At 36.1% G+C, this 27132-nt stretch overlaps 1 protein-coding gene across 1 annotated transcript in view; it reads left to right on the plus strand.

Moving 5' to 3' along the window:
* The window catches only part of ARAP2 (ArfGAP with RhoGAP domain, ankyrin repeat and PH domain 2), a 126454-nt gene that overhangs the window by 41671 nt on the left and 57651 nt on the right, over positions 1-27132 (plus strand). The window contains exons 9-16 of the mRNA XM_049831967.1: positions 12247-12362; positions 13545-13744; positions 14528-14613; positions 15292-15474; positions 17220-17394; positions 18972-19106; positions 24025-24169; positions 26535-26637. Coding sequence (XP_049687924.1) covers positions 12247-12362; positions 13545-13744; positions 14528-14613; positions 15292-15474; positions 17220-17394; positions 18972-19106; positions 24025-24169; positions 26535-26637 — 1143 coding nt within the window. The remainder of the gene's footprint in view (positions 1-12246; positions 12363-13544; positions 13745-14527; positions 14614-15291; positions 15475-17219; positions 17395-18971; positions 19107-24024; positions 24170-26534; positions 26638-27132) is intronic.

Below are 27132 nucleotides of genomic sequence, written 5' to 3' on the forward strand. Positions count from 1 at the left end.
GCTGAATTAAATGTAAGGAGGATGTCTTCCTGGGAGAGAAAATGCTGAAATGACTGACTGAGTTAGAGATTCCTGCTTATCAAAAGCCACTGTACAGAGTTGCTGTTGTCATGGCATCAGCCCTCTCTTGGTCTGGGCACAGAAGAATGTATGGCAAAACTGTTGGTGCTGCTGTCCCTTCATTGTTTTAAAATAAATATTACAGAAAAATTCACAAATCATAGTTTCGTGTCCTTAGGTTTTTGATTCTAGGCGTTAGTGGGGAGTTGCTGCTTTACACTGGCTTCCAGAAAATGTCTGTACCTCCATGGGATCTGAGGCACATTCTTCAAAATTATTGGGCAAGCATGCATACGCTCAAAGTACAATTCTTCTACTAACAATGTGTTTGTCTTTCATAAGAAGAAAATTTATTTTGTTATTTTGGTTCAGATATTTCAAAAGTTTCCAAATCTCAAATTTTAAGCAAATCTGAAGTTTGATGGGGTTTAATGTCTCCTTTCTGCTAGGGTGAATATTTCTCAAACAGGTGAGAATTTATACTATCTGTCCAAAAGCTTTTCTGTGGGTCTGTACTTCCCTTAGCTTATTTTTTTACTCTTAAATTGAAGATCATAATGTCACTTGTTAAAGTGAAAGTTTTCTTTTCACAGCTCTGTGAGCGGCAGGTATCTAATATCTCCCTAGCTGGAAAAAGTACTGTTAGCTCAACGCAGAGCTCTCTGTATTTCATGAAAATACTCCTAATAAGGTTTTTCTGTGTGTTTTGTTGCAATTTGCATCACCTCAGAAGAGCCATTTGGTTTGATAGGATCAGAAATCTGAACTGTTAGTTTTATTAACATCAGTAGGAAAATCCCATAGTGATCCAGTTACAATAAAATGGGGTATGTTTGGAATACAGGGTATTTGGAAAGCCACAGATACTTTCTTTTTAAGATGTGAAAACATCCATCATAGTTAATCCTATTTGGAAGGCACTTTAAAAAGTGTTGAAACATTTTCTTTTATTTTCTTTTTTCTTTTTTCTTTTTTTAATTAATTGTCCTTTGTAAATATTTTGAATTTTGCAGATTACTTGGAGATTAGATTCACGAGTGAAAAAAGCTTTGGAAAACTTTCTTCATCGGGCAATGTTACTTTTGCTAATGCTTATTGAAGGAGAAATTATGAATTATTTTTACTTGTGAAATATGATATCATAAAATGAAATTTCATCTTACTAAAGTAGGAGGTAGTAAATAAAATTATTTTTTATATATACAGTGAGGACTAATTGTCTTAGCACCCTGCTGCTTGCAGTCAAGTAAAAGCATTGTGCTTAGTCACTGATACTACCTGTTTATCTCCACAGGTAAATTTGGAGGAAAGCAGGAACTCCATTATTTGGAGATTTTCTTGGTTCATTAGGGGATCTTTGCCGATGGGGGTATCATACCAGTTTTCTCTATTGTCCAGTGACAACTGTACAAAAAGGTCTATAAAGAGGTTCATCAATTTTGCACGACCACTGTTCTGGATTTTAAAATATCACAAAAACGTTCACAATCTGTCCTTCCTCTAGAAGTTCAAACACTTTGTTAGCAGTTTGGCTGGACTATGAATACATAAGAAGATTTTTGCTGTGTGTGTAAAGCTACAACATGAAAATTATAAAGATGTGAATTCAGAAACCCATAACTGTATGTGGTGCTTTTAAAATACACAGATCCTTCTGGTCTCCAGAGAACGGTCTTGATGAATCTTCCAAGAAGATTTTCAGTTGTGAAGCACTTTCAAAGAAGAGTCCAGATGGCTACTTAAGACTTTAATAGTAATAGCTATGTTTAAAAATGTCCTTGTATCAACAAGAGGTGCTGTGGATGCTCATCACAGAGGAAGCGTTGAAAGCTATGTGTGAGTTTGAGATGGTGGCTGTAGGGATACCTAGTTAAGCTAAATTAAAAACAAACAAACAAATCTTAGGCAGGTGGAAGGGGTCAAACAATAAAAGTGAGGAAAATTGAGGAATTTCCAGGTAATAATAGGTTTCGCATATGTTAAACTGGCATCCCTTTGGGATGAAAAATGTGCGAAACGAGTAGCAAGAAATGAACTCTGAAATGGAATGAATTTCTATGTGTTATGAGTTGTGTATCTTAAGGAACACGATTGTCTCTTTTAATATGAGGCAATGTTATAAATAGCTGTTGGAATAAGAATAGAGGTGAAAGCCTTGAATATAAGCTGTACTTGCTCATGACAGGCTTTGAATTTTATTTATGTGTTTATTTAGCTGTGCTATCTTTATGTAATCTCATGATGTTTCATGAAGCAGCAAAAGTAAAGATCATAGACCAGGCAGGCTGCAGTTGCTTCAGCCTCTCTAGCTAGTAAGATGCTGATTTCTGAATGAGCTCCATGCTGCAGAGGAGCCCTGCTGGAAGGGAGTTGCCATAATTGTTCAAATTGGAGCTTTGTCTGCACTTGTCTTTCACGTGGAGGGGTGGGGTTGGCAACAAAGAGAGCAGTTTTGTCTATCTTGCTTGATATCTGTCAGGGCATTTGGGAAGATAGCAAGGCAGGTTTTGTATGCAGTGCTACCAGCTTGCTTTTGGTGCTTGATTCTGTCTTGTGTGCCTCAGATGTGAGACTGTTGGGTTTCCTAGTATGTTGAATGACAAGAAAAAGAAAGCATGTGTGTGGAGAATGGAGTATGGTCTGAATCACACTTCTGTACCTCAGCTGAACTCTGAATTGTAGAATAGTTGAATTCAGTCCTTTCAGTGTTTTTCTAAAGCAGCAAAATGCAAATGACTATGGTATCTTTAGGTCACAAACTCTACTTTCCAGTAGTAGCTTTAACTTGCTTTGTGTTAAACGTACAACTTCATGTAGAATTCAGTTCCTTACCTTGATGCAACAGCTCACACAAATTGTTTCAGAAATAATGAAAAGGTTATTGGACCATCACTAAATGGCATAGCATACAAATTATTTGTAATGGCAAGGCGTGGTTGCATCATGGATATTTTTTTAACCCCCCCCCCCCGTCTTTTCAGCATGTTTCTGCACAAGTGAGAAACTTGTGAATATTTGGAACTGTAACGTTCCCTCTCCTCTCTGTTGTCATCTTCTTGCTTTGTTTTTGAGGACTAAGAAATTGAAGCTTTTAATTTATGTATGTATTTGTTTTTAGCAGTTGTCTTTGAATATCACTCTCCAGATTGTATCATCTTGTCTTAATTCACTGTGACGATACACTAAAGCCTTTCCTTCTGGGAAAGGATGGAAGTAGGGAAACTTAGAGTCCATGTCCTCTGCTCTGACTTAACACTCCTTAAATCTTTCTAAGACCTGAGGTATTCAGTGGCTGCTATCATGTGGAATTTGATGGAAGCCAAGCATCTATCTAGAGTAAAAACTTACTTAGGGTTAGGTAGGGAGACAGATGCTCCTGTCATTATGTAAGCTTCATTTTTTGGGGAGAACTTAGCTAAAAACCTGTGAAAATTCAAAGAAGATCTGTCTGAAATAACATTACCACGATTACAGGTTTGTTCACCCGCTCTAAACGTGGGAAAACTGGTCATATTTCTAAAACCTTAATTTCATCCAGTTAAATCCATACAACTTAATATTGTGCAGTATATACTATAGTATGCTATTTTCTTCGACAGGATCACTACCTCATTCAGTGCATTGTTCACTTGGTAGCTGTATGATAATTTTAATTTCTTTTCATGGAGTAGCCTGTGCCTTTTTTATTGCACACTGTTGAAAAGTGCCTTACGGAAAATCCTTCACCAGTAAAGGAATGATCTGTGAGGAAATGATCAGTAATTGCTGTATTTGGCCATTTGAGGAACAATGATTAATTTATTTTTTATCAGTTCCTTTTAGGTAAAGGAATGTGATTGTCTCCTCCATATGACCACCCAGGTCTGTGAAACAGTATGAATGATTCAAATATCCATATATTTTGCATTCTCAGTTTTCTATGTATTTTATGGTGGGTTGGAAAGGAATAGTTTTCTGTCAAACTATACCTGCTCAAAATACTGCTTTCATAAGTGTCGGCTGAAGTTCCAGTTGCTCAGCAGTTCTGCAAATCAAGCCCTAGAGCATAAAGTCAGGTACTAGGAAATGAAAAATGTACAGTGAAGTGGCTGTATGCTAAGGCTTTTGATTTACACTGAGTAGAATTGGCAAAGCCAAAGATAAGAGCTAACTCTCCAGGATAGTATTTAGTCACTTTAATTATGTGATCCTCCTTTTTTTTTTTTTTTTTTTTTTTTGCCTATATAGGAAGGTGGCTTTCATCTTCATGTGTCCTAGATCCATCCCATACAACAAGCAAGGCATGGGCCTGATGGTGCATAATCGAGTGATTTAAAATTGTATTGATACTGCAAAATATACACACATAGCTGCTGAAGTGAGGATTCTGAATTACTTCTGTAGTAAGTGAATAGAGAGATTTGTAACTTATATGAAAAGTTACATCTAAGGTTGTAACTACCTTAGAGTGTCGGTCAGGAATGCATTTTTCAAACAAATCTCTTAGTTGTCCCCACTTCTTATGTATTGGCCTTCATCACAGAGCCATCTCAAAGTACATGTACTAGATTTCTTTGTAATGTAATAATGTGGAGTGATGTGGAGCGGGATGTGCTCCAGTAGCATATCGAATATACTCCACTGCAAATAAGCCTGCTGCATGGCACTGACTAGAGCTAATCTAAGTGGCCCTTCTCACCTTTTGCTCTCTTCCTTCTTTTTAACCTCCAAAATTATGGATGTCAGGCTGTCATTACAAAATATTTTGTGATAATAGCTTGAATCATTTTCAAGTGGTTCTGTTATGGGACATGGGAATTTTGCTTAGCTAAGAACCTTTAATTGATGATGCAACTACTTCACATATCATGACAGATGAGCAAGAAGCTACAGAGTTAACATGCGCAGACAACTTGAATTCTAGCATCTCCTTGCTCATCAGGACTTGAGTTGGCAAACTTCATGTTCTTTTAACATCATTTTTTTGTGTGTAATTATATACTGTATGCTTCAGTGTGATTTCATTTTGAGATCTTGTTAGGAAGACTGTAAGAGAGAGTACATATGTCTTTACTCATGGTGGGTTTTATTCCAATCCATGATATGTAACTATCACCTAAAATCTACATTAAAAGATTTTAGGCTGTGTTGAGGGATTTAAGTCTCTAAAGATTTGAAAAGCCTGATGAAAGGTAACTGGGGAGGCTAAGCCTAAGTATAGTTTAAAAGGAGAGGAAATCAATATAAACTTGTGGAGAAGAATTAATATTATCAAAGCAATTTCTGCATTACTAGTCACTCTAATACATAAATATGTCTTAATATTTCATTCACATGGAAACAAGTTTTTCCCACCTTTCTGTTGTAGAAATTAGCCTTCCTTAATAGCTGGAAAGGCTGAAATATATACCTCCAATTAAGGAGGAGAGGAGAGAAACTATGGTTGCTTTTTCCAAAGGATTCTAGTTACTGGCTTTTAATCTTTCTGGAATAATTTGGTTGTTTGAAGGGAATCAAATGCCATGGGGCTAGAATGAAGGAAAAGTCTAAATCTTGTTAAATCATTAAGGGAATTCTCAGATCTTTCAGAAATAAGTCTTAGTCTAATTGTCACAAACTTTGTGGTAGTTTCCCCAAAGTAAACCTAAAGAGCAAATAGCAAAGGTAAATTCAAGGAAACATGTAAGGTCGTATTTCGGAACTCTGATTAGAGATGCTGTATTAAAGGTTAAGAACCTTCCGTGTATGGGCAGTAGGACAAGAGTAGTGTCAGAAGTATGGATGGGCCTTTTGTAAATTAGTGGTAGGATGGTAAGAAAGATGGATGTTAAAAAAAAAACCCCAAAACAAACCACGTGTGCATATACAAACACATACATATACATACGTGTGTGTATATATATGTTTATATGTAGTATATTCTTCTTGTATTATCTGGTACCTCTCACCATTATTGGAGCCTTATTATATAGGTATGTGTGTGCACACCCTTAGATACTGCATGACCTCAAGATCTGACAGCCAAACAAAAAAAACAGCAAAGGGACCATGATCTCTTAATTCACAGGAAGGAAACCGATGTGAAGTGACAATACTCAGTTGATGTAACAATTTCCAAAAGTGCTGTGCTCCCATCATACACTAGTACTATTTCTGTACTTCAGGATTCTGTACTTTTGTACTTTCTTTACTTCAAAATATGCTACAAATGTATATTTACATAAGTATGTATATGTGCGTGTGTATGTGGAAATATATTCTCGTGAAATCATGGCAGCAATTTTCCTTTTTCTCTGCTGTTGCTGTTATCCCCTTAGTCCTCCAGCAAAAAACTGAGATAAAAATATGGACTGATATTTCTAATGTGTATATAATAAGAGTTACTTAACCTTTAAAATAAAACTTGGAATTTATTTATTAATTTATTTCCAAGAATTATGTGCGGGGTAAGGGCAAACTTATAATTGGGGTTGCGTTTTTCTGAGGTGTCTTCCTGAGACAACATATTTTTTTTTTAATTAACTTTATGTATTGTGGAAATAATGTTAGTTTCATAACAGACAGCCCATCAAAAGACATGATTATAACTGCTAAAACGGTAAAGGTTGAGGAACACAAGCAGCAGCTCTAGAACTCCTGTGTTCAGATGAATTTTGGTTTGACTAAACCAAAAAGAATGCCAGCCCATGTGTTACTAGCGTAAAACTGAGTGGAAGGGAAAAAATAAAAAAAAGAAAGAAAAAGTATTATACTTTCCGGGGAGAAGTGTAATTTTGTAGAGAAGGTCTGTTCATTAACCGAAAGCCACAAGATTCAGCCTCTCATTACAGATTTGTTTAAGAATTCCAGAGAGAAAGATGCCTAGGCCTTTCTTTTTAAGTCGACATACCAGAAGTTATGTGTTCTGCAATTCTGAAAATTAGACGTGTTTAGATGTAGCTGCATGATTTTATTCATACATGTACTTAAGTTTTCCTTAACCTTGGTTTTTATTTCTGTGTCCGTAAAACAATGGTGATATATTAGAAAAGGTACAAGACTAATTTTGAAGCTCCTTTAATTTCATCCAGAATAGAATCAAAGAAAGGTTAGTACAGCCTGTCTCGGTAGCTTTTGCCTATGGAAAGATAATACATAATAGAGAAAGCAATTTTGTATACTGATACACAGTTTATAGATTCATGTTAAAGGTATGTTTTAAAAAAAAAGTTGTTATATAATTTCACAGTTTCTATACAGATAACAGGTTTTCATAGGTTATGTCTTTTTCAGACAGGGGTGATAGTGACAGGACTCAGACATTATTATCATTCCTCCTTCAGGAAGGCAGAACAGCTTATCAGAAAGCAAATACTCATCTCATAGTTAACTACTTTCCCCATTAGTATTTTTAGCCTTCAGTTAACTGTGCTGCTTAGTGAATACTTTTGTTCTATTATTATATCTGTAAAGAATTTTTTTTTTAAAAGCTCTTATGGTCAACCCATTTTTCAGCCTTTTTTCAAGTTTGTGAAGGTAGTAAAAATATAGACACTTAAGATATGTATATTTACTAAAAAACAACAACCCTCAGCTTTGTGCATTTTTGAATCTTCTTAAACTTTTCTTCATTTGTCAGAAAGTCTAACACAGTTTAATCTATCTGAAACAATGAGCTTTCAGTCTGTAGAAGCAAGACAATTCTTATTCCGAAAAGATATTGCTTGGTCTTGCAGTCAGTACATTTTTGTATAGTGCTTGAATGGTCCTATTGTCCTCTTGTGCACTCAAAGTGAATGAATTTATCTTTCAAAGCGGAGAATTTCTTTCTTCCCTGTACCAATTCCCACTTCTGTTTCTGAAGGAGAGAACAAGACTGCACTCCTGAAAGCATATAATTCTGAACCTTGAAAATTAGATTCCAGTGTACCTGTCACTCACAAAGCCTGGTTTATTCCAAGTGTTGTACAGTTACCGTAAAGAGTTTGTTAGGATCATTACAGAAATAACTTCACTCTAATGTGCCAATGAAACTGGTTAATTTGCCACAGTCTTCAGTTCTGAAAAGTATATTCCTCACGTCTAATTCCTTAACCTTTCTGACATGCCTCACACAGAGATTCAGTACTGCAAATTCTTACGCACTTGCTGAATTTAAAACATAATAGTTATTCTCTCTTCAGTTGGACTGTTCATACACTGCATATGTGTGCAAATTTTGGAGGGTTGGTGCTCCAGCTAAAGGTAAAGACTTTCAAATTAATGCATTTCATTTCTAGAGAGCTTTCTTAATTGTCGATTGTTAAGTTCAGTATGACAAAGTTTGGTGTCCGTTCTCACAGACATAAATGTGTGTGATTCTGGCCTGCAGGGTGCTTCCATGCAGCCTGCTCCCTTTTTGTTCCAAGGAAAGTGGGTGCAGCTAGTTGCTTGAAGGCATAAAAAAGAAGAGGCTGAAGGGAATATAGCATAGAAATTTTCAAGAAGTAACAGTATGGAATAGGTAGATGAATAAAGTTCAGTTACCATTCATTTTCTCTAACGTCACTTAATGAAATTCTCAGTTATCAGGCAGAAAAACCCTAACATATGTGCACAAAAGGAACTACTTTTTTGTGCAATTAGTATTTGGGAAATCTATGAAGTAGGTTGCTGCGGAGGCCTCAAAGCATGAATTTGTTTAAATTCCTTGAGGATGTGGCGTCTATGGCTAGTAAGTATGATGGCTTTGCTGCAACTGTTTTTTCAGGGACTTTATGAGCTGGAAGTCCTTAGATTGCTGGAACCTTAATTGCAAGATTACAATGTACCTTTTCTTATTTACATTCTTTTTATGACAGTTGCCTCTAGTGAGTGCTTAAAGGGAAGCTACTGCACCAGGTGAACTTTTGATCTGGGTCAATATGGTAGTTATTATTTCAGTTGTCTTCATTACTCATCATTTACCTTAAGTAAACTCTAATCTGGACCTAAGAGTATATTGAATTGTTATTAACCGTGGCTTCTGGCAGTCATTTAGCTGTTATTTAATAAACAAAGAATGTATTGCACTGTTGTTCAGGTACAAGTATAGTCTTGTTACCTGTCCTTTAAAAATCAGGACTACTTAAGGCCAATTATTTGAAATAATTGAAACCTGCATCCAGTTTACATCTCAGAAGTGTAAACCATTTAATTCTAGAAAGGTGAAGGTTTGGGTTGTTTGTTGTTTTTTGTTTTTTATTCATTTTGCCCATTTGATTTAAGACGCTGCTGCTAATAGAAATAAAAATTTAGTATTTTTCTATCCTCATTCTTTTTTTTTACTGTGTATTTCATGCTTCTGTTTTTCTCACTGGTGATGTCTGACTTTAAGAACGCTTCACTGTTACAGAGCATGCTGTCAAGTTAATACTCAAAAAGATTCTTCTGCCCACTCCTTTCCCATAGAACTGATCTTTGAGGATGAATTAGGGACTGTGTAGGCTTCACAGAACTCTCTGCTGTCTTCTAAGGCAGATGTGTCAGTGGGTCTGAAGATGAGGGGAGAGAATAAAAATGTCTATGTTACAGGATATGAGGGTAGAAGAAAGGTAGAAATATTAAAAAAATATACTATATGAGGAATGGCTAAGCCAGGGTACTTGTTGAAAAGTTACTACTTTTTATAAAGGTTTGTGCTGAAATCCACACCTGGGTTCCACACTATTACTGTCAAAGGTAATGGAAGGTAAAAAAAAAAAAAAAAAAAAAATTCTTAATGAAGTCTGGCAAGGAAACATTAGCTGACTTATCCCACACTATGTTTAATTAGTGAAAATTATGGCACTTTAAAAAATCTTATCTTAAAATGGACACTATAATGCCTTTCAGGGCATAATTCTCTCCAGCACTTCATGTGATAAAATTAGTACTTGCACTTGTGCGTAGGCTCATATGTGTGTTTTGTGTCAGATTTAGCCTTATCAGTCATGGCTAAAATAATATTTTTATTTGCTCATACCTGAAATAGGGGAATGAAGCGAAAAGAGTTTTGTGCATTTGTGGTGGGCCGACCCTGGCTGGATGCCAGGTGCCCATCAAAGCTGCTCTATCACTCCCCTCAGCTGGACAGGGGAGAGAAAATACAACAAAAGGCTCATGGGTTGAGATAAGGACAGGAGAGATCACTTGGCAAGCACCTTCATGGGAAATTAGTTTAATTTATTACCAGTCAAATCAGAGTAGGGTATTGAGAAAATAAAACCAATCTTAAAACATCTTCTGCCCACCCCTCCCTCCTTCCTGGTTTTCTCTCCCTCCTCCCCCACCAGGGGCACAGGGGGACGGGGAATGGGGGTTGGGGTCAGTTCGTCACACATTGTCTCTGCTGCTCCTTCCTCCTCAGGGGCAGGACTCCTCACACTCTTCCCCTGCTCCAGCGTGGGGGCCCACCCACAGGAGACAGTCTTCCACAAACTGCTCCAGCATGGGTCCCTTCCACGGTGTGCAGTCCTTCAGGAGCACACTGCTCCAGCGTGGGTCCCCCACAGGGTCACAAGTCCTGCCAGAAAACCTGCTCCAGCGTGGGCTCCTCTTTCCATGGGTCCACAGGTCCTGCCAGGAGCCTGCTCCAGCGCGGAGTTCCCATGGGCTTCACAGCCTCCTTTAGGGGCATCCACCTGCTCTGGCGTGGGGTCCTCCACGGGCTGCAGGTGGATATGTGCTCCACCGTGGAGCTCCATGGACTGCAGGGGGACAGCCTGCCTCACCATGGTCTTCCCCATGGACTGCAGGGGAATCTCTGCTCCGGTGCCTGGAGCACCTCCTTCCCCTCCTGCTTCACTGACCTGGGTGTCTGCAGGGTTGTTTCTCCCACGTTCCCACTCCTCTTTCCAGCTGCAATTGCTGTTGCACAGTAACTTTTCCCCTCCCAGGGTGTGCTACCACCATCGCTGATGGGCTCGGCCTTGGCTCATGGCGGGTTCATCTTGGAGCTGGCTGGCATTGGCTCTGGTGGACATAGGGGAAGCTTCCAGCAGCTTCTCACAGAAGCCAACCCTGTAGCTCCGCTGCTACCAAAACCTTGCCATGCAAACTCAATACAGGCATATCTTCTCCATATGAGCTTTATTGGTCACAAAATTTGAAAATCTTACAAAGAGAAACTTGTTAGTGATGCGGGTTTAAATATGTATTTACTAGAAAAACAATCCCCTCTGCTCGGGCAGGTAACTCTGAAGCTTTTCCCCTCCAGGGCTCATACGTTTATCAGCCCATACCCAACCACATGTTATGTGAGAGGTAACTTAGTGAACATCTTGCAGATGGTAAGGTATGTGGATTTGGCTTTTTGCTTGGGTGATGCAGTTTGTTTTTTGTTTCTGATGCAGTTACTGTTTCCAAGAAGTGTGCTAATGTTACCAGAAATTAAACTTGTGGAAGTGACTACCATTAGATGAACATCTAAATCAGTTGAAGGAGGAGATACCGATGGTGTTCTGAATAGATCAGAAATAACATATGTGCCTATCATTGTTTCCAAAATGCGTGCATTTGAGAAAGCCTCACAAGAGCTCACTGAACATTTTATTTCCCAACTGTGTTAATGTAAGATTGATTTTTATTTTAAGTATGTTATTCCATGCAGGGGAAAAAAACCCATCATTTCTCTTGGTTTAAGGCAAAAATGCTTAGCATTTCTAATAATTGAGCCACAGATAACCCTTTGTCTATTTTAGCTGCTGTATAGTACTTTTTTCCAAGGACATATTTAGTTCATGTAATATATCAGAAGGATGAGCAACCAAAGGTTTAAGAAAGAATTTCATACATAATATATTTTATTTTGTTAAAACAGTCTGTTTTAAAAGCAGGCAAAAGTGCTGTCAACAAGAAGGGTTTAGATTTATAAAAATTATTTAGTCACTAAAGCACAATCTAAGCTAGATACTTCCATAGTTTTGGATCCTTATTTTAATGCAATCTGTTAATTTAACCTTTTTTTTTTTTTCCTTTGTTAATAGTTACAGTGTGCATTTTTTCTCCCAGTAACAATCAAGTAAGGTTATTCTAGCAATTAGAAGCATAGTGTTTGGACAAAATTTGGTATAGGTTTATTTATCTGTTAATGAATTAGAACGACCTTGTATGTTGTGGCCAAAATGTGTATTACTGACCTTGGATTTTTGGACCATTCTGATTTAACTGTTCTATACGTTTTTGATTCTTGAATGACAAAACCCTGAACTGTTATTGTCTTTTCCCTAGGATTTTAAGACTGGATTTGGTATCACTATAATCCCTATGAACGTGGCAAATGTAAAACAAGTGGATCGGACTGCAAAGCAATCTTTTGAAATAATTACTCCTTACAAAAGCTTTAGGTGAGAACTTTAATATTATACATTACAAAATATGCAAATAACTAATGCACTAAAGAAATACTTGCTTCATACTACAGTGACTTATCTAGTTTGGATGAAAAGATAATGTTTTTATTAAGAATGCTCAGCATTTAAAAAAAAAAAAAAAAAAAAGAATTTTCTTTCTTTTGTTTAGCTGTGTGCTTCATCTGTTACCTGCCTGACCAGACATCTGTGCCCACAGATTTGTATTTTTATGTAGCTGCCTTTGTTCATTCTGTGCAAGGGCAGGAGAAAAAAAAAAGGTCAGTTTAACAACTTGACTCCATCTTAAAAGTATAATAAACCGCAATAGTGAAATAATGCTGCATCCATTTAATATTAAGCATTTTATTCAAAAAGAAAAGAATCACTCATGCCATCCCTTGTAGAAATCCTTTATTGCAATCAGTAGAAAGTTTCACTTTGGCTGATGCTGTGACTTGAAATGATTTTTAAGAAAATAAAAGCATATGCTAATAGAAGCCTTTTGTTAGGTGTTGTAGTGTTTCTTAAACGAAATCTCAGTAATGCAGGAGAAGAAGAAATCGCTTTGTTCTCCTGGGCTTTCTACATGTTAGCAAAGATTCTTCTTTCATTCTCAGTAGACTAGAGTAGCAGGTAAATTAGTCTTGATCAGTGATTTGAATTTGTGGCTAGTTGGTAGATAGCTAGTTCTTTGACTTTCTCTAAGCTATTACCAGTTTGGTGCTTGCTTATTGTTATTTATATTTTTCAAAAAGATCCATTTAAACAAAAAGCATTTTTTGGATGTTGTAGTTAGCAAGTGCATTTTTACTCATCAGTAAGTCTCCCTGTTTCCTTTGGTCATTCTATGCTCTCGTTGAAGTTCAGGCTTTAAGTTTGGTATGTGGTAACATAAAAAGATTGAAAGTAACTCAGGAACCTAACTTGAACATTACCAAAGCTGTGTAGCTCATGCTAGTAGTGGTTTTGTTGAAACCTGAACAGAAAAATACAGGGAGTTTTCATTGAATAAAACCACAAAATAACACATTTCATCTTAGTGTTTATATCTGTGTAGGGGAAGATTTTTTTGACCGTGATTTTGAGTGTAAATGTAATAAATAAGAGACACTACAGACTATGTTTAATTGGGCTTTAAAATAAAGATCAATAACACAGAAAAGTCAATTGTTTCAGCTTTACAGCAGAGTCGGAAAGAGAGAAACAGGACTGGATTGAAGCACTGCAGCAATCGATAGCAGAAACTCTGTCTGATTATGAAGTAGCTGAGAAGATTTGGTTCAATGAGTCCAACAGGAGCTGTGCTGACTGTAAAGCCCCCAGTCCTGACTGGGCATCCATCAATCTCTGTGTTGTCATTTGTAAGAAGTGCGCAGGTAGAGTAATTAATGACAGGCTATGTGGGTTCTGCAAAATGTCATATTTGCATATCTGTGTATGTCCTTGAATTGGCTTTTTTCACTTTTACAGTGCCATCCTTGTGAAAGTTTTGACAAACAAAAAGTGAACATAACTTTTTTTTTTTTAAAAAATAATACACCAAGGTCATTTTATTTTAAAGCACTTCCGTGCATAAATGACAGGTCTGTAAGGTGATCGGTTTCCCTCAGATGAATAATCCTTCACAGTTAGTGGAAATTAAGACACACTAGCACTTTGTGGGAAATGGCTGGCTTTTGCAAGGCTGGATGCCAAAGGATAACAATTTTCAGTGTTTAATTTTGGGGTATTACTATTAGGGCATATTTTACTGCTAATAGGGATATCTTTTTCAGATACTACTAGAAATGTAGTTCTATCATGTTTTATATTTAAATATGTGCTTAAGCAGTAGATTCAGGGAAATAGTTTATAACTCTAGGCTTTCTTTCAAAACAGCCCCTCCCAAAAGTATTTTACATCAGACAGCCTAATTTGCTTAGTTATTACTATCAAATGTAATACACTTGTTCGTTGTGTTGTGGTTTGTTTTTGTTTTTTTTTTAATTTGGGGGTGTTTTGCTGCTTTTATTTTATATTGAAATTTCAAACCCAGCCTTTTTAAAAACCAGCAATTAGAATAAATCTGTCTTCATTAATTTTTTTTTTTTTGTTACCTCAGCAGAAGAGAAACCAAGTTTAAGTGCTTTAGTTCAGTAAAAATACTCTTGGAATTTCAGGGCAGCACAGATCTTTAGGACCAAGAGATTCAAAGGTCCGGAGTCTAAAAATGGATGCTAGCATTTGGAGCAATGAACTTATTGAGGTATGTTGTGATATTCTAAGTCTTTGTTCCATCTTGAAAACTGCTGTATCACTAGGAGTTAGTTATTGCTTTATTCACAAGAAAACTGAACATATAGCAGCTAAATAACATGCTGCTGTTATAGTAAACTTGATGTTTCCAGGAATAATGTACCTCTGCGTCATTCAAAATATTCATTTTGATAACCATCTGTACAACTTCTTTTAGTATTTCTCCAAGCATCTAGGTTTTTGGGAGGGAAAGAAATTAAAAGCTTTTGGAGAGCAAGCATGATGGGCAATATTGGGAAGGAAAAAAGAAAGGAAACTTGTCACTGCCAGTGTAGTTGCTTGAGGTGTTAAAAAGTGGTGCTGATTGAGAGGGTTGAGTCATCAGTATTTTCTTTAAAACATATGCCAGTCTTTTCTGATGTTTTACTCATACTTTCTAATATGAATTGAAATGTTATAACTGGTTAGCCTTGTAAAGCTTAGTTGCTATTGATGGCAAATGATGACTACAGACTTTATTATTAATTTATAGATGACCGTAGGCAGTGACTGAGAAGGGCTTCTGTCTCCTGCAGGCAATTTTCTTTTCTTTAATAACTTTCAACTTTTAGCAGCTGAAAACTATTTGGAGGATAGCTTCATATCCTTCATGCTATTTTGCTTATTTTTTTTCTTGCACCTCATCCAGCTCTTCATCATCATTGGAAATAAGAGGGCAAACAGTTTTTGGGCAGGAAATCTTCCTCCAGATGAAGAGCTGCATATGGATGCCCCTGCAGAAAAAAGGGTAGCATTCATTACACAAAAATACAAAGAGGGAAAATTCAGGAAAGCACCTTTTCCCTACAAAACCAAGGAACAGTTGAATAAGGTAATACTAGAACGGGTAAGCCCAGACCATACCTTTTGCATTTTATTGTATCTGTGTGCAATTTCGTTATGTTGTTAAACTGGCGAGAAATAAATTCGGAACCCAGAGTGAGGTTCTCACAGTGCTGAATAAGGCTTGTTTTGGAGCCTTTGCAGGAGTCATTTTATGATTACTTAGTTCCTAATTTTTTTCCAGTTAGTTTGTTTGTAGAAGTTTATGGTATCTACATGGTGCCTGTGATACGTCTTCCAGAGCCATCAATGAGTATGGATCTTTATTTTTCTTCAAATGCACACTCTAGGAATGCAAATTCCCACTTCACTTCTTTAGATTCCTTCTTTACGTGTTTTTGATATCTTGTAAGTCTGACATCTAACATTCCAGTACATTAGATGATTCAGTGTTATGGTGAAGGTAGCTCGTGCACACTTACGTAGTAGCTTGTAGCTAATTGAAAATGAAACAAGCTAAAATTCATGTTGAAAAATGTGTGTTCTCAGTGTTTCCTTTTACACAAATAACACAAATTCTTTAGAGTTACAAAGTGGAAAATGCTAATTATAATTATCAATTTCTGTGCAGTTTTTGATATCTGTTGATTTCAGAGTCATGATTGTTTAGGGTTTATGACTATAGAAGACTTTAAATGCATATATATTGCAATGCTAATGCATTCAATTACAGGAGTCAAATTGTCTCAAAGGGTATACAGAGATTGTGGGGAGGCAGTAACATTTAGAAGTTACTGTGGCTTGAACTTGAGAGATCTCATTTGTTCAGTGGTTATTGTGTTTTCTGTATGTTTTATAAGTTGTATGTTAGTTATACACATAAGAAGTTAAAATAAGGGCATATAAAGAATAGTTGCATTAAAACATCTCTAGCCAAAGTATAGAACCATCTCACTGTATAGTTTGAATTTAGGTTTTCTGAATTTAATTGGAATTGGGAAACATTTTTGAGCTTCATGGGGAGCTCTTTATTTCTTTGCAAAATAAAACATTTGGTTTGTTTTCTATTTATTAGTAGCAGCTGCGCAAGAGACTTTATTTAACACTGTAACTGAGGACCACAGAAAATAACTTGGTGTTTTACAGGCTTGATTTTTCTGAAGTCTGTATCTTTTGTTGGTGGAGGGGAGAAGGGTGTCTGTCAGTTAATCGTTTCACCACTGGGAAAAAAATATCAGATGTAATGGTCAACTTCTCTATAGAGACGTGAAATTGCAGTGTAATAAGGTGGTCATTGCTGAGCAATGCTAGAATTTTTACTGAACTGTCTGCCCTGTCATCTCATGCTTACTGGATGCTTGTATGTTTATTAGAGCAGCTGAATTTTAGAGTAGTATTCTTGTGTTGAGTGACTTCTTCCTTAATCATGTCAGAAAAATGCATTCATTAAATAATTTAAATACATATTAAATCATAGAAATTGTTATGGAGTTGATTGCTGTAATTGTGGAGCTACTCCTAGTTTTAAGGTTTTGGACCAACTTTTTGAAAGAAAGTTAAAAAAAAAGGTATGTTATGTTCATTATGTTTTGGGGTTTTCTTTTGTTGTTGTTGCTGCTTTTTTCTAGATTCAGACCATACTTCATGATTCCTGCTACTTCATAATGTTTATGGTCTTTGAAAATGCAGGGGAACTATATTGGAGGTGAAAGGATTTGCATCTAAATTACATGTACTTGTTGCCAGTAACTTTCTAATTTGAACAGACTTCTTATTTTCCCTCTCCATGATAAGGCCCTGTGTGCTGCCGTGGTTAAACAAGATGTGCTAGAAACTCTGATGTTGCTGTTTAGTGGGGCTGATGCTATGTGTGCCACTGGAGACCCTGTTTACAGTACTCCATACTTATTAGCCAAGAAAGCTGGACAAAGACTGCAAATGGAATTCCTGTACCATAATAAGTTCTCAGGTAGGATACAATGTCTTTGTTTTGATCTTCTAATTTTATATTGAGCAAAAGGGAAGGAAGGAAGCAATTTGGAAGAAAAATTGGCATTGAGTTGAACAGCAGTGGTATAGCGGAGGGGGAGTTGTGATGCCATTAACTGTATTTCAGTAGACAGTGTATGTCATTGTGTACAAGTTACTTTTATTTTGCTCAGAAATCAAGTTTAGGATTTTAAAGAAATAATAAAAAAGCCAGTAATAACTCATAGGCCTTATACCCTTATTTATAACACAGATGAAGAATGTCATCTGCTCTGCCAGTATTATCAGGCTTTTACTGGAAAAAATGGGTATATACAGTTAACATGTATCTAAAGTATTTGTCTGGGGATTTGTTTTTTTCTTTAAAATTATTTAATTTGATATCTACCCATACTGCACACACACTTACCTGTCTTTTCACAAACTCTCCTCCCCCAAAAAACCTCACTTCTTGAACCTGTAATATGATCTATCCCAGGGAACTTTTTTTTTTTCAGATCACAACTTCTGTAACAGCTTGGAGCACATGATAAACTTAAGCCTTGAAAGTCTAACGGTTCTGGCTGCAGTGTGTGACATTTATGAGGCTCTTGAAAACAGAAAGCTATTCTTAAAAATAAATAAATAAATTGTAGAGTATGGATGTGCCTGAGCTTACCTTTTAAAAGGGCTGTACAGCATATGAAGCAGTCTGGGAATGAAAGTTCACACACAGATTTACACTGGAAAAAATTATCTATGCTATACTGCAGCCAGCGTTGTGGACATACTCCTGGACCAGCTTTCCATTGTCTTGTGCCACTCTGCAAAGTCACACTGCATAGGCTGAACAGCAAAAGTTTTAGTGGGAAACGCAGGAATGATTTAAGGCTTCCTAGAGCAAACACAGTGCTTTAAGTTGTGCCTGAGCATTGCTGTGTCACAGGTGCCAGGCACTGGATTGTAGGATATTGAGCTCAGTCACGTGCAAACATGCAGCTATGGTTTGTTGGTTGTTTTTGCTGGCTTATGCTCTCAAGTGGTCCTAAGGCTATAGAGAGAAGTTTGCTTGTCTTGGCTCTGTCTTTTCTACTTTTAGCCTGCCAGCCAAGGGAGCATCACCATGTGCTGGTGCTAGTGTTTATTCTTCTCTTCAGGGAAAGGGAGGTCATTGCATGTTGACAGTCATTCTCCAAATCTTTGTCTGTCTGCTGCCAAAATTGGTGGTAAACTTCTAGATAAGCCCTCAAGAGAAACAATTCCCTTCTGTTGAAGTGTGTTACATAAGGGATGAAAATAAAAGCTTAGTACACCAGAAAACCGTGTTTTAGATTACACTGGCAAGCAGTGGTAGACAACGGCAATGTTGTAACAAATGTGAACCTTTTTTTTTTTATGAATTCATAAGAATTTTACTCTAATTATAAAAATAAATCAGTAAGATGTATCTGTGTTGTAAAAATATTACAGAGCAACTACATAACTACAGATACGCAGTTAGAAATACCTGTGGAGAAATGGTTATAACTGATAGAACTGCAGTTCTGTATGTTACTTACTCCTTTTGTCTTTTAATAGATTTCCCAAACTATGATACTTGTTTTGAAAGTGGCTTCTCTGAAGATTCCTCACATTCGACCTTTCTTTGTGAATTCTTATACAAAGTTTCTTCTAATACCACTAAGGTTCTTACAGAGAAGAAATTAAAAGAAGGTATTTCACTTTTACTTTATGGATTTGAATAATACAGGAATATGTATGGTTTGGATGAATTTGATTCTTTTTAACTTCTTGCATTACCTTTTAAAAAGATAAAAGGTCTTTGATATGACATATCCTCTTTTGATTTGGTAGACCTCTTTCAGATAAAGAAAATACTAATTGTCTTGTTCTTTTTATGCAGTGGTTGACAGTAGAAGAAAACTGAACAACTGAAAAATTACTCAGTTAACAACAGTTACTGATAAATAAAAAACACTTAGAAATACTTCTCAGTTTAATTATATTTAGATGGATGCTACTAACTGCCAAAAAGTAGTTTCCATCTAAAATGATAATATTCCAGAAATCATTTAAAAGTATTACTGACTTCTTAGTAAAAGTCCACATGGCTAACACCTAGGATATTTCTAAAGCTCACAAATTTTAAAAATATACCAACTAGAAATGAGTACTTCCAACAACTTTACAACAAATTGAGTTTTGTAGGGTGAAAATGTGTGTATGTCATAGTAGATATACATGGTCTTCTGTGTATATCAGTCTTCTGTGATTTTTTTTTTGAGAGATGTTATCAGATAATTTTCCTAGCTTTTTTTTTCCTTTTTTTCTCCCCAGTTGTGTTCCTATATTTTTCTTCCAACTAAACAAACAAATTATGTGGATTTTTAAAATCCAGGCTGATTCATGGTTGAGTTTATTACTCCTAAAATCTTGACACGGCATCCTGTCTTGCTATATATGTATTTTTGTATGATTATGTCCATATTCTCATGGTGTATGCTTTTAAGACCTTTAGTGGAGATTAAAGCATGTTAAAGCACATAAATTCTATTTAAATATGCTTTTGAAGAATCTATATGTTAATGTGGGTCGAAATTCTTGAAAGCATCAGGTGATAAACAGAACTAATCCCTGATCACAGGCATTTCCTAGCAACTTTGCAGTTGTTAACAAAGACACCTGTTGTGGCAGAGGACTGCTGCTAGACAGGACTTGCTTGAGGATTGTTCTGAAACTGCACTGAACTTATTCAGGAAAGAAAGGAATAACTGCAAACCTCACTACTAAAGTAGTCCAGACCTTGTCCTCTGTGTTGTGGGTATCTATATCTATATTAGTAAAAAAACTTTTAAAAAAAAACAACTTAAAAACAAAAAACAAAAACCACAAGGCAATACTACTGGTCTCTTCTAACACAATGGTATGCTAGAAGTGCAGTATAAGTTTGTAAATACCTGTCTAGATTGAAGATTTAACTATAAATGCTCACAGAATGTCTTCTGTAGTGGTTTTTGGGGAGATGCAGTGGGAGAGAGCATCATTAGTAGGATACCTTAAAATTATTTATGGAGAAACCCCTCAGACAAGAAACAACTGAATTTTGGCTGTCTTCCATCATAAGTTTTTAGTGGACAGAAATGAAGCTGCTTTGAAAGCTTGTAGTCAATTGCTTAGCATTGCACTTAGTACTTGGAGGAACATACAATAAATGGAAAGGAACCAGATTTTGTTCTGCTCAGGTTTTGGCCTCTGAAATTGTGATGGTGCCTTGTAGATAGTAGATGTTCTGTGGTTTGGTTTTTGGGGGGATTTTTTTTGGGGGTGTTTGTTGGCTTTGTTTTTGCATTAATGTTGAATTACCCATGTGTTTGTCAGGACTGATGTTTTTGGGATGGTGCTTTACAGATACTTAGGAAGATAGGTTTCCCTGACCATTTGCAGTTCAAGAAGACAAATGACAAACGGGACAAGGGAGGAAGGTGTAATAATAACAGCCTTTCAACAACAAAACCCCTCTGCAATTTCGAATTAGAAGCTGCTCTTGCTTGAGGGCTCTAATATATCTCAGCCATGTGTAAGAAGTATTATGACAAAAGGGTTTTTTTGCTATTTAAAATATAAAACACATGATCTTTTTTTCCCCTCCTGTATTAATCTTTTGCCCTACATCAAGAACTGTTTCTACTTTCATAAAATCTCATTAACATGAAATAATATGGGATATGCATATCGCAGATTGTTGGGATTAGGTGGCAATGTTTTTTTTCCATCTTACTGTCTTTAGAAAATAACTTAATGGTTAGAGTACTAATGTGTGGGAGATACAGTTTCAGTTCCCTTCTCTGCCTGTAAAGATCCAAATAAGAAGGTCACATTACCCCCCAAAATGACCTAGCTGTTTAGTTCTAGAGAAAAGAAATAAGCTTTCCTGTTGAAGCAGTTCTGACTTGCTGCAAACTAACTGGGCCAGAGAGGGAGCCACCATTCTCTCACTGGGGATTACAGCACTTGTCTAAATTTTGGGCCTGGTCCCAAAGCACTTTGGGCTTTTGATCTACTGATTTATTTATTTTTTTTAATGCTGTTTGTGGAAAGGGCTGCAAGCCAGAATCCTGTTAAGCTGTCTAACCATTAAACTACCGTTAAGTTCTTCCTCAGTGTTACGAATCTCTGAGGCAGTTGTCAGCCTTGCCTTTAGTGCCAAAGGCTGAAAATTAAGTGCTGTGTTTGTTGTGACAGAAAACTGTTATCCCTTTGTGGGCTGAGCCCTAATAGTAAAAGGATACTCAAGAAATCATTCAGTGCTGTGAATTGAACCCAGGTTTTATAACAACCAGGTGGAACACCTGGCAATATGGTCTAGTTTTTCATTATGTTTCAGATAATGCAGGAGAGAGAGTAAGCCAGCTTCGTGTATACTTCTCATTATAGCAGCATCAGTGGTTTCAGCAGGCGTGCGTAACTTTTGAGGAAAGTTGTTATTAATTAATAGCTGTTGATGATCAGCAGGAAAAGAGCTCAAACATTGGTGCTGTTTTGATGTAGTGGATTCAAAAGTAAGGGTTAGAGGTTTAGTGGCTCAGGTTGATTTTTTTTTTTTTTTGCTTCTGTTTTTCGTGTAAAAGGTTTTATGGATCCCTGTTAAAAGCCTTGAGGTTCCAAAATCGTCCTTGGGCGTTGTAACAGTTTAATGAATATTGAAGCAGTGAGCTATTTTGTAGAATAGGCTTTGCGGGATGGGAGGGGGGAAAGCTGGGGGACGAAAAAACCTAAACAATCAAAACGTCTGTAAACCTATACATTTTCAAATGTTTTGTCTTTTATTTTAGTATTTAAAATGTGTATTTAGACAGAATATAGATAGAACTAGATAGCAAATAGCATGATGCAAATAAATACTAATGAAATAGTACTGAGATTCATAAAACATGTATAAATCATACAGCAAACAACAGAAAAACTAATATCAGGTAATATACTAAGTATTGGCTAACTACAACTGCAGTTTGGTTTTCTTGTTTGATTTTTTAATTTTTTTTTTTCAGAGCCATTTTACCAAATTGTCACAAATACTTTACCAGAATCTTTGCAGCTGTATAGGAATTTTAAGACTGTAGAAATAAACAGAGTATTTTCTCTTAGGACCTGCTTCTCTGCAGTGGTGGGAATAGATGCACCTCCAATTATATTCTAAGAACTAGATGTAAGCTAGAATGAATGCATGAATATTTTGAGTAGCAGATAGTCATTAATATGCTATGTCATGTGCTGTATTCATATTTTAGGTTCATAAGAGGGGGTAGACATTTGGTCTTAATTAAATATGCCAAATAATACTTCTAAGTTGCTCTGCAGATTTTTTCCGCTCCACCTTGGTTGGTTTGGGGGAGGGGGGTGAGGGGTTGTTTTTTGTTGTTTTTGTTTGTTTGTTTTTTTATTTTTAAAACTGCAGATGGCAATTACTGGATACTCCAATATATCTAATTCAAAGTTATTTGAAGGTGGAATTCTTAACTAGGTAATTTAACCATGCTCAACAACTGTAAATTCTTACATGTTGAAAGCACCCTACAAATGTTAGCATCCCGTAAATGACAGTATTGCTAAATGAATTTACCCTTGCCAGCTATATATGCGAATAGCAACAAAAGAGATCTCCAATTCATTATAATGTGAACATGCCATCCTGAAATAGCTATAGCTACTGCCTGTCTATGATGCATCCATTTATCTCCCCCACTATACAGGAATAAATTCTGTACAATTTCATTACTATCTGACACTTGGGCCTGCAGTAGGAGAGAATTGAGCTCAACCACTAATGTACCTAGAAGGGGCTGTTCTGTTAGTTTTTCTGTTCTTCAGTTTGTCATCCTGGTAGCATATTTAAAAAAAAAAATAATAAATTAATCATGTTAAATAACAAAGCTTTTGATAGCGTTTTCCTTGTGTTTTCTAGTAGTGTGCAATGGATACAAGTTCTGGCATGCCTGATACTATTTTTTCTAGACTATTTGAAAAGCTTAAATTGTTTTCCTTGATCTTCTGACACTGAGTGGACACCCAAGCATTACCAAAGAATGGAAGACAGATTGACTTGGTTTTGGCTTCTAGCTCCAGTAACATGAAAGAAAGAGTAGCCCTTTTTTGCAACTGCATACCATGATTCACTCACTCATTTTGCTATCAACTCTTGTCAGAATATATTGTTCTTGTAGCTTTTAGTGTTTCTATCTTTGTAGCATGATTTCTTTTTGCTTCTTTAACTCTCTTCTGCTAAACATGGTAAGATGGTATTGTGTACTAGCTTTTCCTCCATCAAGTTCCCCAGCAGGTGAAGTAAGAGCCCTATACAATGGTAAAGTTAACTTATGAAGCCATTTAATATACTCATGCAGTAAAAATAAGTGTTCTATTCTTAAATTACCATGTGCTAGAGTTTCTGTAGGTTAAGTAGTATCAGGATGGACATTGAATTCCTGGCCCACTGAAGTCAATGAGACTGAGGTTGCATCATAATTGTATTACTGTTACAACAGAGCTATGCATCCTGTGAGGCAACTTCTATAGGAAGAGGTAATTTTTATTATTATGCCAACTGACTGTTCTCTTACTTCTTTAATTGCAGATTGCAACAAAAGATGGTGCACTTTGGAAAGTGGCTTTCTGAGCTACTATGAAAATGATAAAACTACCACTCCTAATGGTATGATTGACGTCAATGAAGTTATCTGTCTTGTACTGCACAAGTCAGGCTCCTTTTTAAATAGAGGGTAGGTTCTTATACTAATATTTCAATAAAAAAACCTCAGGTATTTCAAAGATTTTATTCTGGGTTTTCAGAATTGCTCATTTGTTCCTGAATTTTGAACATGCAATTTAGAAAAAAAGCTGAGTTGTTTTATGTTGACTTCAAGAAATAAGTGCAAAGTGGTATTTGGGGGTTTTTTAATTATTTTTTTTTCCACAGTGATATAATGAAAATGTTAGGGTAATTTAAAAGGGCAGCATAAATTACATACATCTGTTTCTTATTAGAACTGTAATGCATATTCTCAGTGCTTAAAAGGTTACATGATGATAAATTGAACACTTAATACTCATTTTTCTTTCTGGGATTGACCTCTGCCTCAAGCCAAAATGCTTGCTTTGTTTCTTAGTGATAATAATGCAGCAGGTTAGAGTTTGCCACAATGCTTTTGGTTTTGGTCACAGATCTATTGGTCTTTGAAACCCATTCTTTGTTCTGCAGCTGAGGACAGCAGTGTAACTGTTGAACATTGTGTTAGTTTGAAGATAACTTTTTTGTGGTCTTGGTTTTTTTTTTTATAACTCTCTCACATTCCATTTGTGCATTAAAAACATGACGTGGAGATTCACCTAAATCCAAGTTGCATCCCAGTGATACTTGATTTCTTTAGGGCAACATTTTTGTTTATGCTTTGGATCTGTCTAACAAACTCCATAACACTTTCTTTCAAATTTCTTTATGTGTGTGTATGTAAAATAAGAAGATCTTTCTACAGTATACTACTGTAATGCTTGTAATTACAAAGCAAATGTGTCTGCAAAGAAAACAGTCTATTCAGTAAGCTTCTGGAAAAGATAATGGGAAGAGAGTCCTTTAGCTACTATAGAGATAAAGGGCGTTCAGAGGGGAGATAGCCTGAAACATGGCGATGCCTCGACATGCTGTAAAATACAGTGGAGATGGCCTTTGCTGTTCTGCAGTAGCATAGCTTTGTGGTATCCAGAAAAAAGAAGAATACCACTTTCTTCTTCTGTCATTGAATCTAACCTATTGCTTGCTACAGCTTCAAATGGTTCCACTTCAGGCTAATACCTAAATTAAAAACATGTTGGCTGAATATTTCACTTTCAGGGAATGAGTAACTTCCTGCTGTACTTTACCTGTAATTGGGTAGTTTTATGAGAAACTTTCCTAAATTTGATATTTCGTGTAGTGAAATAATCAGTCCATAAAATGTCTAGTCTATTAGTCAGAATTAAGTATTTACATATGATTTTCAAAGTGGTTATTGAAAATGAGAGAACTGACTCATGTTCAGTTCTCCAGATGTAGACAAATCTCAGTCTTCAGCACTGAAAGGAAAAAAGCATACTCCATCTATTTGGATTCTAGGGAGAGAGCACAAACGAAATCATACTATAAATTGGTGAACCATATTTTATAAGTTAAAGACTGACCCTAAGTCCAGCAAGACATTTATTTCTTGAATTCTACACCAATTTCAGCTGGTTCGATTTTTCTTCTTTTACTATCCTTATTATTTGTCAGTTAAAAATGGGAAAACAGGATCCATCTGTTTAAATAATGATATACTTTTTTAAAAGAAAAAAACCAATAAACATCCCCCCAAAACCTTTAAGAACTTCTTGAGCTACAGCAAATTCAAAGCATAGTCATAAACACAACAGAACCAAACTCTTCTTGGTGGTGGTAGGCATTACAAGTGGCAGTGACCACACATTTCACCTTAGGAGGTTCAGGCTGGATGATAGGAAAAGCCTCTTCATTAGAAAGGTGGGTGGTGGGGAACAGGAAGAGGTTGCTGGGAGATAGTAGTGTCCATCCTTGAAGGTTTTCAAGGCTTTTTATTGCTGTTCTATGGTTAGTGATAGTCCCGCTTTGAGCAGATTAGACCAAGTGACATCTAAAAGTCCCTTTGAACCAACATTTCTATGATTCTGTGGTAGCTTACAACTTCCCATTCAATGAGTTGATCTGCTTATATTAAACCTTAACAAAATGTTTTGAATGCATCATAAAAATATACTTGCTGAAATCACATGAACTTGCAAAAGCAAAAATTTTCTGTGAATTTTAATGACTATATGTAAACATTTTCATTAATTTCAGAATTACTGAAAAAACGATTATACAGTAGCCTCTAAACACTTATTATTGACCTGAAAAGCACTTTGATCGTGTAGTGTTATAAAATACTCTGTTGTTAGCTGGGTTGTACTTTTAAGATTGGAGGAGAAATGCAGATGGATTCCATTCCATAGGTATCAAATAATGAAAAAAAAAAAAAAAAAAGATAAATGGGACTCTTGTGTGTCTACTGTTATGAAGACTAAATACAGCTGCCTTTTTCCTCCTGCTTGCTTTAGGGACATCTTTACCTTTGAAATCTACTTAATGTCAGAACGTGTTTTTCTATTTGGAGCTGAAACTGCATATTCACAAAGAAAATGGACTTGGGCAATAGCTAAGGTAATACTGATAATTATCTTTTCCAGTTAGGCCAGGAGCCTTTGCACAAAGAATAAAGTGTCATTGTTAGCTTAAAATCCTCTGAGAAGCCATTCTTGATGAATACTGATCTATCGTGTGTGTAAAGGTTTCTTGTGCAGCAGGAAGAAATAACTTCTGTGATTTAATGTTTGAAACAAGATAATAAAATAAAATGGAAAAAGAATTGAAGCAACATTTTAATGCCGACCTTAAGAAGATATTAAAGGTGCTCTAGTATAAAGACATACGCTATATGAATTTATTTCAGCCAAGTTGTTTATGGTTGCAATTCTATTCCTTTATTTGCTGAAACAGAATTCATAAAGCAGTACTGTATTTTATACAGTAGCAAATGCTAATAGTCCCATTACTAATTAAATCAATTGTAGTTTAAAAAGCAAAAATGGTTGAATTGTAGAGTATGAATGGAAAAAATGTTATACTTGATTTTATAATTTAAATTTAGTGTATATA

This window comes from Accipiter gentilis, chromosome 3 (assembly GCF_929443795.1).
Source record: "Accipiter gentilis chromosome 3, bAccGen1.1, whole genome shotgun sequence".
Classification (NCBI taxonomy): Eukaryota; Metazoa; Chordata; class Aves; order Accipitriformes; family Accipitridae; genus Astur; species Astur gentilis.